Here is a 15,153-nt window from a genome sequence, read left to right as displayed (position 1 = left end):
ACCCCTAAAAAAATTAACCCAAACCCCCTTACCTATCCCTCGTCGTGGTTCCTCTCTCCTCCTGGTTCCTTCTTCATGAAGTCTGGGTTTTTTTCACAACGTGTGTGCATTTACCATACATGCCTTTACAACGTAATTCGTTGTAAAGGCATGCGTGGTAAATGCACACGCGTTGTGAAAAAATGCGGAGTGATGGTATGCGGGGTCAAAGACCTCGCGGAGTAATGGTATGCGGAGTCAAAGTCCGCGGAAAAAAGTTTCGTAGTAAACGTGGATTACCTGGTCAGACATATCCTAGACCTTCCCAGACAGACCCACATCGCCCCCACCTCAAGAATGTCCACTGGCTCCCTATTCAGAAGAGATGCCAATTCAAGATGTTGATCCACACCTTCAAAGCCCTCTACTATCAGGCACCAGCATACATCACCCACCAACTGAACTTCCACCTTCCCTCCAGACACCTGTACTTCGTCTGCCTCGCTCACAGCCCGTGTCCGTCGCAGCAACAGTGGCGATTGCTCCTTCTCCAACCTCGCTGCTAAGTCCTCCCACTTCACCTTTGGACCTCATCATCTCTGCTGGAATTCAGAAAAGGACTCAAGACCTGACTGTTCAACTGAGCCCTATACAGCAGCACTCTCAGTGCCTGAATGCCCTCACAGGTGATTAAACGCGCTGTACAAATCCCATTCGATTTGAGATAGGCGGGGTGCTAGTCATAATGACTTTGTAATGAGTGCAGCGGTTTTGACAATTATGAAGGCTTGCTGTGGGACCCAGTGGAGTACTAGCGGGATAGTGGTGATGTAGTCATATTTGTAAACACCCTTGATGATGTACAATATGTCATGTAGGATGCTATTAAGGGAGGCAGTGTGGAGTCTGGGAAAGAAAGCCTCCATCCAATATTGAGAATGTTAGGCTTTTAGCAGCATTTTTTAAACCTCTTTCCACGACGAATAGTTATTCTTTCTGGTACTGGGCCAGCTTCAGTTTCTTTGCTATGTGTCTATTGAGGGAGATGTCAGTGTTTAGAATGAATCTTAGTGACTTGGCAGTGGATGAAACCTGGTGCTTGAATCAGTCCAGGTTTGTGTTTCAGCCCAAGTTTGGACTAGTTTTGCTTATTGTTGTTGACAAATAGTAGACGTTTGTTCTGGTAGGGTGAGATTCAGGTAGGTGCAGTTTACTCGGGACCTGATGAGGTACAGGAAGTGTTTGATACACTGAATACCTAGAGCGGCGGTGACTTTCATTAAAGTTGTGTGTTGTCGGCATTCTGGAGAATATTTTGCAATATTGTAATGTCTATAGCTCTTGGGACTCCTTCTTAGCCATCTGGGCACTTGTTTCTCACCTGCTCCTTATAGTGCATCCTATACCTAGAAATGTGTTGATTGAAATTCCGTCCTTTTATGTACTCTTCAAACAGCAAACCTGTCTGATCTTCTGGTACCCTCAGCCCATTCCAATTTCTTTTCCTGTGCTCTTACCTTTGCCTCGTTTATTATTTCCGAAATTTCACTCACGCACTGTACAATTGGAGAAGCGTAGTTGTATGCTTTATTTTTTGCTTCAGTTTCTCTTGTAATAGTTTCCATAGAGGTGCTTTATAATCAGGAGTAGCCTGCCCCCATGTGTATTCTGTGTGACTAACATAAGACAAAAAGGGTTTATGCACAAATAAGTCTTTCTTTATTCTACAATATATACCAGGTGTGTTAGAAAATGCAGCTGACAACTTTGAACATCATATTGACACCCAAGTACAACCTATCTTTAAATGTGTTTGTATTTGTGTTCCCATTGCATGTGGACAAGATACTGTTAGTTTAGCTTAGGGTCCATCCATTGTTCAGTTGATAGTTAGGCCTGGGAAGGAATGCAAAATGTCGCTTTTCATATATTCTCCACTGCAAAATATTTTAACAAATGCCCCCATCTACGCCATCATGAAACATCCTATAATTGCCACTCCATTTCAGGAGGCAACATCCTTTAAATTGCTGGGGAATGCCCATAAATGTAAGATTCACCAACTTTACAGCTTCAATCACAGAACAAATATGGAAGTCCCAGCATGGGTGCCTGTGAAATTCTGTTATTTCTGATTATGTGAAGTATATATATATATATATATATATATATATATATATATATATATATATATATATATATATATATATATATATATATATATATATATATTTTTTTTTTTTTTTTTTTTTTTTTTATTGCAAATTAAGGGGTATCAAGAATGCTCGATACATTATCGCCGCTTTTATCGGCAGGAAACTGCTGATAACGCGGCGATAATGGTCTTGATAATATGCTCCATGAAATTCAAATCGAAGCCCATGTTAGATGACTTCACATCTAACATGGGCTTCGATTAGAATTCCATAGAGCATATTATCAAGCCCATTATCGCCGCTTTATTGGCAGTTTCCTGCCGATAAAAGCGGCAAAAATGTATTGAGCTTTCTTGATAATATGCCCCTTAGTTTTTTGGGCACCTTTAAACTAACATGGGGACACACGAACAGTTAGGAAACAGCCTTTGGTGATTGTGACAGTTTGAAAATCATTCTGTGACTCGAAAAACAGTCGTAGTATCTTCAAATGCTGTTTAAAGTCAGGGCCACCAGTTGTTCCAATTATGAATGCAAATATAAAGTCTATTCATGTATAAAATTATAAACATATTCATTCTATTTCTATAGTAGGTCATATTTTTCCATGGTTCTTTGTTCTGAATTTGAAATACCAAAGGTAGATATATATTAGATACAACCTTCCTATAAGGTGTGCCATGTGACTACAATTTTGCATGCTAATTTGTTGTTTTGGATTTTTCTGCCATACCCAGAGTGCATCTTTCCACATTTGTAAATAGAGAATGGCAGCAAATATCCACATAGGCCTCATTTGCCTGTAGCTAACAGTAATAATAATCATAAAGCATTGTAATGGCAAATTCTAAGTAAGTAAAGTAAAGTAAGCGTAAGTACCAAATAAAACTAAACCAGCTTCAGCTGTAGCGTTGACATCATATGTGTAAGACTCTCATGCAACTGATCTTTCCAGAACTCCTCAAAATTCATAAACACTACAAACTAAGAGCTGGACGGTGAAGATCTCCTAACTGATAATGCAGTGTAACAAAAAGAAGATTTCCTACACGTTAAAGAGTATTGTAGCTTTTTTGTGAATTAGAAAGCGTACATTGCGTATCTTGCCTGGTTATCATAGAATATCACAGTGTTTGCCTTAAACATGACGTTTGAAAAATATAATTTACTTTTTTAGAAAAGAGAAGTGCAATTTCTCTTTTGATATTCATTTTAATTACAGAAATTTCTTCAAAGTACTGAGAAATTAAACAGAACTGTTACTGATTAAAACATTCTTTAAAGTGTCTCAGTACATCTTCAGTGTTGCTCATTCTGCTTACAATAATTCGAAGGTAATTGACACCATCAGCCCTATAAGATTAATTTCAAGTCATATCAGTTTAATTTCATTGTTTACTTCTTTAATAAAGAAAATTAAGTTAGCTAACCGGTACAGTGTAATTTTTCCAAATAGATTTCATTATGAAATTCAGAAATATCTTGCTAAGCCAATTAAAATGCGTGTCAAGATTTGCGAATTCTATTTTCTTACTTTCAGTCCCCAAATCCACATTGAAAACTGAATAAGGATTTGGATCATGTCTGAACCAGTAATATGTGATCCATATGTTGTCACAGAAATCAGGATATGTTAATTACCCAGATCTCAGAAAAATCTACCTGTTTTGGGTAACTTTATGCATATTTTACACAAGGCAGTGGTTGTACTTGCTTGGTAAAAAGGAAAGGAGATCTTTGAAAGATCACAAATCAGGTGGGCAAGCATCATAACATACCTTTTTTGTGGTCTGGCAAAGCAGAGAAGGGTGGAGTGCCATTTAAGGGGGAGGAAGAAAGTAAACTCGGACATACAGCGGAACGGAGGAACGTAATAATTACTTTTCTCGGTTCTTTCGTATGTCCGAGTTTACTCCCCCTCCACCCTGGTCCTCCCCTGCCCCACTCCACCGACTCGCAGCACGCCCTATGCGAGCCACCACTGCTTAAGTGGTCAAATCGAAAACAGGTGCCGGGTTGAATCAAGATATGCAGCACATCTTTGCCCTGAAGGGAGGATACACAAATGATGAGGAGATGAGGATGGTGTTCATCTGGGATTTAGAACTGACTTCGAATCTTACGTTTTTGCCCTCTCTTAGGTAAATTATATTATCCTATCAATATAGAAACTAATTGAGAGTGTCTTTTTAAAGGCAGCTGGAGACGCTACATAAAGTCAGCCTGTTCTGATTACTCTTGAGTTGAATTGTCCAGAACACATCTCAATGCAATTTTATCTGCAAGAGGATATTGGTGGAGCTTAGACTTCTGATGACTGTTTATAGCTCCCTAATGATCCTCTGCTATTCCCCAGTGTTGGGTGTCATCTGTCTACATACCAGTGAAAGTCTACCACATACCAAATATTTATTCAGATGTATGCACTCATGTCACATATAGACACTGACGTGTGAAGGACCCATTGAGAATACACATAAAGGCCCTGTCTGCAACTAATTCTCTGAAACATTTGGTGGTATACAGCATAGCTAAATATTGCAGATGTCTCAACAAGAATATTACAAACCAATATACAAAAATTTTCCAGCATGTCATTTATCTAGGACTGCTCATACACCTGTATTCGGAAGAGAGCACATATCACATTTGACTATAACAGTTCCCATTCTATTGCCATTGCAAATGTCACACTGGAGATCACAATGGGGTAGAATACCTCCTGCTCTACAGTATTGCACATCCATGGATGTGAAATAATTACTGGATAGAGGCATGGCTGGATAGAGGAACAGTGTTGGAGGTTAACTGCTAGTAGAAATTCACTAAATCTCAGGGTGATTTACAGTATTATTTTAACGTGCATTTAGGTTTTTTTGGGCGGAAGAGATTTCAATCCCTCCCCCAAATCAATTCCATCATGAACATTTTACTTTTGCTTTTTTCTTTTTCAACTAATTTCCACTTTTATCCTTTATATGTATCTTTTTCTTTGCACTTGGCCACTTGTTATAACTTTGTCTTAGTTGTGTTTTTTTGAATTTCCACTTTTTGTTTTTGTTTCACGTTGCTTGGTTTCTTCCTACCCCTTTTCCCACACGGTTTGCATCTCGACTCCTCGTTTTTCTTAGATGCTTGAATCAATTTGCATAGTTTACATAAAACCCTTAAGAGTCCGTTTCTCTTACATTGAAATACAGTACTCGATGAGTGTAAAACCAACAATTTTACATGGTGCCAATAGACTATTTCTTAGAGTTTGCTAGGCTTGCCCAAAGAGGACAATGCAAGACAAGTTCTATAGTTTTATTGCCACTTAAGCATTTGGTTAGATACTAGTTTCCCTGATATGAAAGGACAGTAGCATGTTTTTGATGCTACTTTTAGTAAACTATCTCCTTTACACATGATCAATTTGCTCCCTTTGATTTCAATACTCGTCCATTCTCGGGTCACCAATATTGCCCCACTATCAACGAATTTCATGTTGAGTCAATAAAACAGAAATTGCTGTTTTGTCGTAACTTTTGAAGCTACTAGAATTATCCTCAAATCACATAGTAACTCGCTGAACCCTATGCTACCAGGGATAATGCTCTGCCGATGAATAAACTGTATTTCATCAAATAAATTGCATCAGTATTGCCTTTAGTTCAGACCGAAAAAGTTTAAACATTTATGTGGGTTCTAAGACCACCATTTACAGATAATAACTTCACCAATGTGGTCTTGGCCATCCTGTGAATTCTTCGCAATGTACTGTTCTCCTCAACATGGAGTTTTTTGTACATGCTCTTATTTCATTGCTTCACAGGTTACTTTCCATTCATAGGACTTTTGTCGCTAATTTTATAGAGAGAACCTCTACATGCTTGGAAAAAACAATGCCCCCCTCCCATAGAATGAACCAATATGATGGCAAAATTATCTGCATGATACTTTCAGATTAGTATTTGAAGAAACCTTAAATCTGGGAAATCAAAGGGCCTTTGAATAACAAAATGGTTAGCTTTGACAATAAAAATGTAGATTCTTTAAAATCGGAAACCCTCAATATTAGAATTGTCTGTTTGGATTCTCAGCACCTAAGATGATATGGACAAGAAGTATGTATGTGACATCTTTAAGATATTTAAGAGGGACTTACTTGCTATGTTACATGTTTACCTGAAAAAGAAGACAGCGCCAGGACATTTACATTGATTATAAATTATAGACTTTTCGACAGTACAATCAACCATTTGCCCATCCTCTGGGTTTGTTCGGTGCGTTTAATGGGGTTCACCAGCAGATCATAAGAGAGCCAGGAGCTGACAGTTCAATGAAGTTCACTGTAGCACCAACCTTTTCATCTGCCGTACTGATGGCAGGGTGGCAGCCTACCAGCTCTTTCCTTTAAAATCTGTGAAGTCCTCCATTGATGAAATTATTGCTTTCCCCTCCCTCTCGTTGTGTGTATATATATGTGGGCTGTTTCACGTTTGTTGTGTGAATGTGAGGTAATATGCCTAGCGGATAACATGTCCTTCCTGTGGCTTGCCAATCTACGTTCTACTTCCCGTGGACATTAGCCACAGAAAACTAGTGAGCAGGTAGAATACATATGTAGTTCTTATACCCCTGCTTGCGTGTTTTGGATACCTATTTATGGTGAGACTCCCCTAAAAACGTATAGGGTGCACAAGGTCTACTTTCTGAAATGTGCACCAGAGGTGGCAGATGACTAATTCTACCATACAACTCCACCAAATGTTTCCAAAACCCACGGACCAAAGCCTTCACTTTTTGGCATGTGACTGAGTGGCTGAAACGATATTACACAGTAAGTAACTTTTTCGTCAGTTTCTCCAGTGCTTAATTTATTGAACACTGAGTGCTTGTGCTAAAGCTCTGCTAAGAAACCTTTGGCCTGGGCGATTAAATGTTGGCACACCAAGACAGAGGATGTGTAGTCTTTATTCCACCCCATGCCTCTTTAATGATCTAGCAAACAGTTCCTGCCCCTTTATCTAACTCTTTCAGGTTCCTACTTTCTCCCTTTATGAAGATTTCCCGTTATTCTCTTCCTCTGCCTTTCAGCTTCGTTTTTCTTTCTGTTGCTGTCATTAAATGTCAGATGTAGAAAAACAGGTGCCGGTCCCCAAAAATGTGTGCTGGTGGCCCCCACCAGCAACTTCCAGCTGAAATTAAGTATTGAGTTTCTTCCCCAACTGTAACTGAAAGCACTTCTGTAGACTGCAAAGATAGCCTTTAGGTATGTAGGAATACAAACTAAGCGTTAAACATGTAATGGAAAACATACCAGAGCTTTTTACCTATTTGGAACTTGAATCAATAGTATCTACATCAACACCATAAATAATAATTCCCACAAAACTAACTCTAAACTCCTGCATCATTGAACCCTAAAAACCCTTTCTACACATAAACTCCACCTATCCCTAAACCCTTAAAACCCAACACCACCCTAAACTCCACCCATTCCCGAACTTTAAAAATCCTTCTCCACTCCAAAACTTTATCCATTCCGGAACCTTAAAAACACTCACCAGCCTTGAACTCCATTTATCAATAAAACCTAAAACAATTCAACACTCCTTCACGCCACCCATCTCTGAGCCCTAAAAAACCCCCACAACTCCTAAACTCCACTCGTCCATTTACCCTAAAATACCCTCACCACCCAAAACTCCGTCCATGCCTGATCCCTATAAAACCTCTCACCACTCATAAACTCCACCCATCCCTGAACCCTAAAACCCCTTTATCATCCCTAAACTTAACCCATCACTGAACCTAAAAAAACCTCATTGCACTTATCCCCACCCAATTATCTTTTCTATAAAGTGTTTCCCTTAATTTTCGATTTTTTTAATTCCTTAAAATTGTCTTTCCTTAAAATTGTTTTTCCATGATTTGGTTTCCTTCAATACAGTTTCTCAGATTTTATTTTCACATGAATTCATGTACAACGTAGCAGACAGCCTGTCGGTGTGATAGAGGGACCGCCTCTTCTTGCAGGAAACAGCTCACCACCATTAAAGATTCCTGCCAGCTTAGCAGGGATCCTTTTGGAAAAAGTGTTTCAGCTTAAGTGCGGAATCCCTTTTCTCCAAACTATAACGCCAGGCAGGACACCCCGTCTTGGGAACTCGGTCAACATTATTTTTGTTTCTCAGACATAAATCTCCAAAGCATATGAATGTTTTTGAGAAACAAAAATGTAATAGCCTTGCCATGCAGAGAATTTTCTCTCTGTGTTTAAGTTGTATTGGTTATTTTCCCTTATTCTGGCTGCCAATATTCACATGTCTCCAAGCCAGAAAAAATCTAGGTCGAAAAATTGGGCAATCCATCTGATGTACTGATCTGGTAGCTGTTCTGTATTGATCCTCAGGTCATACGATTTCTCACTGATTTTAGCTGAGGCTGCAGATTCACAATCAAAGTGTTTCCCTACTTCTAAATGGCGTGGGAGAACAACAGATTATATTGGGATGTACAGCCTGCCGATTTATCATGGGGCTGCCAATCTGCCAACATCAAATGATCCCATAAGTCAAATATTTTATACCATTTTCCTTGCTCAAATAGTTTAAAGGCATTGCTCAGTGCAGGCTTAAGTTTTGTAGCAAATTTGAAAACGTGCACATTTTTATCTGCAGAGTTTCTTTAATTCCTCATATCTCAATAAAACCTTCAATTTCTTAAAAGTAGAATGCCCAGGAAGATGTTCTGGCTAAATAATATTTGACATTTGGAAAACAACTTCAGCTTTTGTGGGACCAGGTCTTCCCCCAGTGCTCCATAATGAGGATACCAGCCCCAACCAAACACCAGCTTATAAAGAAATTTGCCAGAAATGGTATTCCACTCCATGTGCCCTACCATGGATAGGACCAACCCTATAATCTGGAAGTGTCCTGCTTCTGAGCAATGGGAAAAGATGAAGTTTTTCTTGGAAAAGCACAGATCCCTGACCAGAAAGATTCAGAAGGATGTCTTGAGGGAGTGAGCAATACTGGAATTTGAGCAACTTGAAACGAAGTTGGTCATTATTCATCCAAAATGTATCATTATGAGGATTGAAAACCTGAAAGGAGTATTCCTTGACTGCATGGTTTGGTCAGCCGACTTCATCCCTGCTCCATGCCCGCTACCACTTTGTGGGAAGCCTTTATTGGCTGTCTTCCAGCCTTTCAGGATACTAAGTTTTTTTCCCCATTTTTCTAGGCTTAGGGCAGTGGCTTGTTGGATGGGGTCAGTTGCCTGATTGTGGAAAGAACCATTGTATCTTTCATCTAGCTGTTACGGTTCAGGAGATATCCTGATGGCCTTAACAGTTCCTCAGAACTAACTAATTTGGTGGATCGAGTTGGCAACCCAGACATTAGTGGGTGTTCAGACTAACTAAATATCTGGACTGCAACTGAATACTTTTGATATACAGGCCCTTGATGTTGCTGATACCCTCTTTGACATACTTTGGGTGCCAGCGCATTTTCATCAGACTTGAAATTTTGAGACCTGTTTGGCCCTAAACTGGCCTGTCTCCAAAGTTTGTATATTTCTTGGAAACTGACTACTGAATTTCATATTGCCCCATGCACTGAATACTGAGACACTTAAAATTTGTGAGCTGGCTCTTTGGTACCTAATCATTCCCTCGTAATGTAACTTGCCCATAGAACCAATTAATTTGTTTTTCCAGTTCTTTCACATATAGCCACTGCGATTGTGCTGCAGTCACGTATCTTGGGTACAGAAGGTGCTTAAAACTTCTATTTGTTCCATGGCCTTCGTTTTTTTAAATTAACAAATTTCAGTGGCATATTACCTCACTTCTATTTGTAAGACCACATATGTTTCAGTTATTTCGCTCTGATTGGACGTTAATTATGCTATTCTTCATCTCAGTTCCAAAACTCTCTAGCATCTCTTGGTGTAACCCTTGATTGCTCACCCTTGCGGCACCTGGACCCTTCCCAGTCCGGGTTCCGCAGCAACCACAGCACGAGACTACCCTCATCGCCGCCACAGATGACATCAAGTCCCTGCTGGACAGGACAACGAAGAAATGGCGGCCCTCATCCTCCTGGACCTGTCAGCTGCCTTCGACACGGTCTGTCACCACACACTACGAACTCGCCTCCACAACGCTGGGATCCAAGAGAAGGCCCTGGACTGGACCACCTGCTTCCTCTCCGGCAGAACACAGAACGTCCGCCTTCCCCCCTTCCGCTCTGAAGCCACCGAGATCATCTGCGGCGTACCACAGGGCTCATCCCTCAGCCCAACTCTGTTTAACATCTACATGGCACCGCTCACCCAGGTCGCCCATCGGCATGACCTCAACATCCTCTCCTACGCCGATGACACCCAGCTGATACTCTCCCTCACCAAGGACCCCCGCACCGCCAAAACCAACCTTCACAAAGGAATGAAGGCCATTGCTGAATGGATGAGGAACAGCCGACTGAAGCTGAACTCGGACAAGACGGAGGTCCTCATCCTCGGATCCAACCCTTCGGCCGGGGACGACTCCTGGTGGCCAACCGCACTGGGAACCGCTCCAACACCCACCGAGCACGCACGCAACCTAAGGGTCATCCTCGACTCCACCCTCTCCATGACTAAACAGGTCAACGCTGTCTCCTCCTCCTGCTTCAACACCCTCCGCATGCTCTGTAGGATCTACAAGTGGATCCCCAGTGAAACAAGAAGAACAGTCACCCAGGCCCTTGTCAGCAGTAGGTTGGACTATGGAAACGGCCATACTCATGAGATGGCTCCAACGCATCCAGAACGCCTCTGAACGCCTGATCCTCGACATCCCTCGCCGCAGCCACATCACACCCCACCTGAGAGACTTGCACGGGCTCCCGGTCAAAAAGAGGATAACCTTCAAGCTCCTCACCCTTGCACACAAGGCACTCCACAACACCGGACCAACGTACCTCAACAGACGACTTATCTTCTACACCCCCACCCGCCAGCTCCACTCCGCCGACCTCGCCCTCGCTATAGTCCCCCACTACCGAAGAGCAACCTCAGGCAGCAGATCGTTCTCCCACCTCGCCGCAAAGACCTGGAACACCCTCCCCATCCACCTACGGCAGACCCAAGAACTTCTGACCTTCAGAAAACTCCTCAAGACCTGGCTTTTCGAGCAGTAGTAGCATTCCCCACCCCAGCGCCTTGAGACCCTCACGGGTGAGTAGTGCGCTTTACAAATGATATGATTGATTGATTGATTGGAGAGTCAAGAGTAAAAACAGGATTTAAGTTGTAATCCAGTGGGAGAGCAGAAGTACTTGAGGTCATGTAACCCCTGTGGTAAACGCTAGTAGCCACCACATATACAGCCTATTAAACACTGATTTTCCCCACTGAAGAACCCTAGAAAATAACTTGACAGCAACCTGATACCTTCACAGGTGATTAGCCGAACTCTATGAATCCTGTTTGATTGATTGATATTTCTGCTGCAGCCTCTCAATTGTGCTCTAACGTTTGGGACACCAGTCAGCCATAATATCAATCATCATTTTTATTTGTTAGAATAGGGGACTTATGGTGGACGTGTCATCTCTGGTACTCAATGAGTGGTATTCCCCCAACAATATCCAGAATGGTGGAGCTTACCTCAACAAATGTGGGTACTGGCAACTTACATTTTCAGAGATACCTCAATGCACTGCGCAAACATCATCGATAGCAAGAACTTTCATTACAAGCTCTTTTGAGGATGGAATTTGGCAGATATACAATAAATAGAGCTTGTAGCCAAAAAAACTCTGCTATAGAGGTTTAGTTTGGTTTTCCAATGAGAGTTATAATTCAGGTAAAATCAGTAGCTGAGCTGTTGGACAAAGATTAGTGATGTAAAACAGTATGAACACACTATTCCTTTTTTAAATACTTATTTTTGTTGTTTTTTTCATGTTACCCAAAGACATATAACCAAGCCTATAATTAGGAAATAAAATCATATAGTTCTGCTTTAGCAGCATACAGATTATAGCTTTTAATGTCAAAGGTTACTCAAATGGAATATTTAGGGTGAAGAATGATGTCAGCTGCACAGTGAAGCTACTGACAAGCTTGCACATTTTGCAGGTTTCTCTAGATTTAAAGAAGTAGTGCAAAAGGGTCCAGATGTACGAAGCTATTTAGCAGTCATAAGACTTGTGATTCACTACGTCACAGCGTTCGCAAGGACTAAATGGCTTTATAGTATGCTCTAGTCTAAACCCTTTTTGGGATTCGGTATGTGCTTACTTTATAACAAAATGGGTTTATACATGCATACTGAATCGTATATTTAGGGTGTCTCTTCTAAACTGGAATTTGGAGTGCTATGTTTCAGTGGTTTGCAACCATAACGTCAGTCACAAACCATTGACAGGTTACTGACTCTTCAAAGGAGTTGGTAACCCACTCACAAAGGGGAAAGACTTTTGAGAATAAGTTTCTTTGTGAGTGGGTGGTGGTCCAGAGACCCCTGCAAACTCTAAAACAATCAAAAAAACAATTTTAATGCAGCCCTCTTTCCTTGAAGGAAAACTGCCTGATATTTAATAAAAACACATTATTTAAATGCATTCAAAGGCACAGCAGACCACAATACTTGTGATGGCTTCCAATTTAAGTAAGTCGCAATTTTAAGTCTCCTTCATAAACAGTAATGAGCTAGATCAATTGTGGCTTATTCAGAATGGTGATTCTGCGAACTGACCAAAAAGTACATAGGTCGGTTCACAAAAAAAGAATCGATTCACAAAAAGACGGTGTGTCTTTATATGTCTGGACTTAGATTTATACGGCTACTCTTTTAGAAACAAAGTAGCAGACTGGTGAAAATTGCAATCAGGTTTTGCTTATTAGGCCAAAATATTTAATAACATGAATACAATCTGACTGAGCATTGTAAAGTAGACAAATGCAAAGCTGGGAATAGTAACTCGTTGTTGGTTCTTAACAATATTTTTCTGTTTTACAGTATTAAGAAAAAGATCAATCCCCCATGACACATGGTTGACCGGCTTTGAGTCACCTGAAGTGAACTGCCAAATCATTGACCTTACCTCTCCAAAGCCCACGGTCATTGTTCATCCGACAACTAAAGCAGCTGTCAGGACCACAACCAAAGCAGCGACCACAAGGAGAAGAGCAACTGACATAAAAGTAATTCCCACAACTAAGAAGAAGCCTCAGGTAGCTGTGACTGAAGAGGAATCCAGGCTTCTCTACATGACTCCCTTTGTTCCTTTCAGAAGCTATATCCCGACTATCAGGTACCAGGAGGTCCCGTACTACACTCCTCAATACGGTTCATACTTCCCATTTTACCACAGTGGGTATTTTCCTTCATTGGGGCCAGATACCTACTACAATCTTATGTTCAGGAGCCCACAGAGCGATGGTTCCTCTGAAGAAGACGGTCGAAAGAAAAGAGAGACCTCAAACATGCTTAAAAGCAATCTGCCTCATAGTACTTCAAAGCATAACAAATTTGTTGAATACCTCTTGTCACGAAAAGAGGTTCTAATACAACAAGACAAGCTTGGGACTGCTACTCCAGATCCACACGACTTTCGACATCCATTCTATTCTCATTCATCCAGCCACAAAGTCCACATGGCAGGCACGCTTCTTAAACATGTCAGAGGGAAGAAGAAAGTAGAGTTTCGTATATAAAAATCTACCCGCCTATTTGGTAAACTGCCTCAAAGTAGACTTTGGAAAAAATTGAATTGCGATCGTCTCATGTGCGAGCTTTTTTTTGTCTGTGCCATTTTAAATGAAATGCTCTCCTTCCTTCTTAGTTGATAAACAAAAACAGCAGCTGTGTAACACAAATTAAGTTTAATGTGTGCGGCATGAATCTGTTATTAAGCCCCTTTCACTCTTGGGCATTTGTAAGCTTTCAGCTTAACCAGTGGGCATTTCTGGTTCTAGGCGAAGGATATAATAGTCTCCAGTTTTTGTTTTAAAAATAAACCTCTGCTTACAGAGGATTTAGAAAAAGAAGGACAAAATCAAGGGTGGAAATGACATTGTTAATAATGCAATCCAGCCTATAATTGATAATGACGAGCCTTTCCATATTTCAAGCTGATCAAACTGTTGCTAACTTCAAGACAGCGCAGCTATGTACCTCTTTGTCTGACCCTGGGATCCTGGGAAGTCCACCTGCTCCCAGAGAATACTATCTTCTGTTTAGATCGTCTAGAGGGAGTTAGTGGGACACATCTGTCAGAACGTTCCACTGTGTTTTAATTGTGTGTTCAATAGAATAGGTTAGCAGATCCTGTCCTGACATTGCTGAGAGAGGACCTTTCTCGAACTCTGCTGATGCTCCTTTCCAAGGGTGTGTCTATTTCCCTTGATCCTTAACATGGTTCTTCTGATGCTGACACCTTCCTCTTTGCACATCCCCTTGCCTCTTTCGATTTCTTATTTAGAATAGGGAAAATCCTTATGGAGCAAATTTATTTCTTATTCTGTGCTCTCTACGTCATTATGTTTTACATCTTTTTCTTTATAATATACAAATTCAGGTTGCATAACCTTATTGCTATATATGGCTTTTGGATACATTTGCTTACTAAATGATTGCTTTTTAACCTTTATTATATTTTGCTAATAAACCTTTATGATTTGTACATCATCCCCTCTGTTGTGTTTATGGAGCCCCATTTGTTTCACTGTCATTGAAATATGTTGCTGATGCTAGCTCCTTTCATATGCTTCCAGGCAACAACCAAAGGTCCATACTACCAGCAGAGGATCCTAAAGGATGACTATACTAAATTATTTAGGGACACAGAGATCCCCCAAAGCAGTGTTTTGAGTAAAATATTAAGTGCTGGTGCTAAGGCTGGTGTAACAGCAAATGTGTGACCTCCAGTGAAAGCACTGCAGGAACATTTTCTAGCCAGCAACCCCTGGTATTCAGCTGTGCATCACAAGCTGCTGGTGTCATGCCTGGATAAGTCAATGTTTCCAGTGAATG

General features: G+C 40.9%; 1 protein-coding gene across 1 annotated transcript in view; it reads left to right on the top strand.

Moving 5' to 3' along the window:
- LOC147727440 (uncharacterized) overlaps nucleotides 1-14,161 on the top strand; it is a 104,177-nt gene extending 90,016 nt beyond the window's left edge. The window contains exon 8 of the mRNA XM_086963117.1: nucleotides 13,138-14,161. Within this exon, the coding sequence (XP_086819243.1) occupies nucleotides 13,138-13,835 (698 nt within the window). The 3' untranslated portion in view covers nucleotides 13,836-14,161. The remainder of the gene's footprint in view (nucleotides 1-13,137) is intronic.
- The last annotated feature ends 992 nt before the right edge of the window (nucleotides 14,162-15,153 follow it).

This window comes from Lissotriton vulgaris, chromosome 3_1 (genome assembly GCF_964263255.1).
Source record: "Lissotriton vulgaris chromosome 3_1, aLisVul1.2, whole genome shotgun sequence".
NCBI classification, from domain to species: domain Eukaryota; kingdom Metazoa; phylum Chordata; class Amphibia; order Caudata; family Salamandridae; genus Lissotriton; species Lissotriton vulgaris.
The sequence above is the reverse complement of the archived record's forward strand: the minus strand, read 5'-3'. Positions and strand labels throughout refer to the sequence as shown.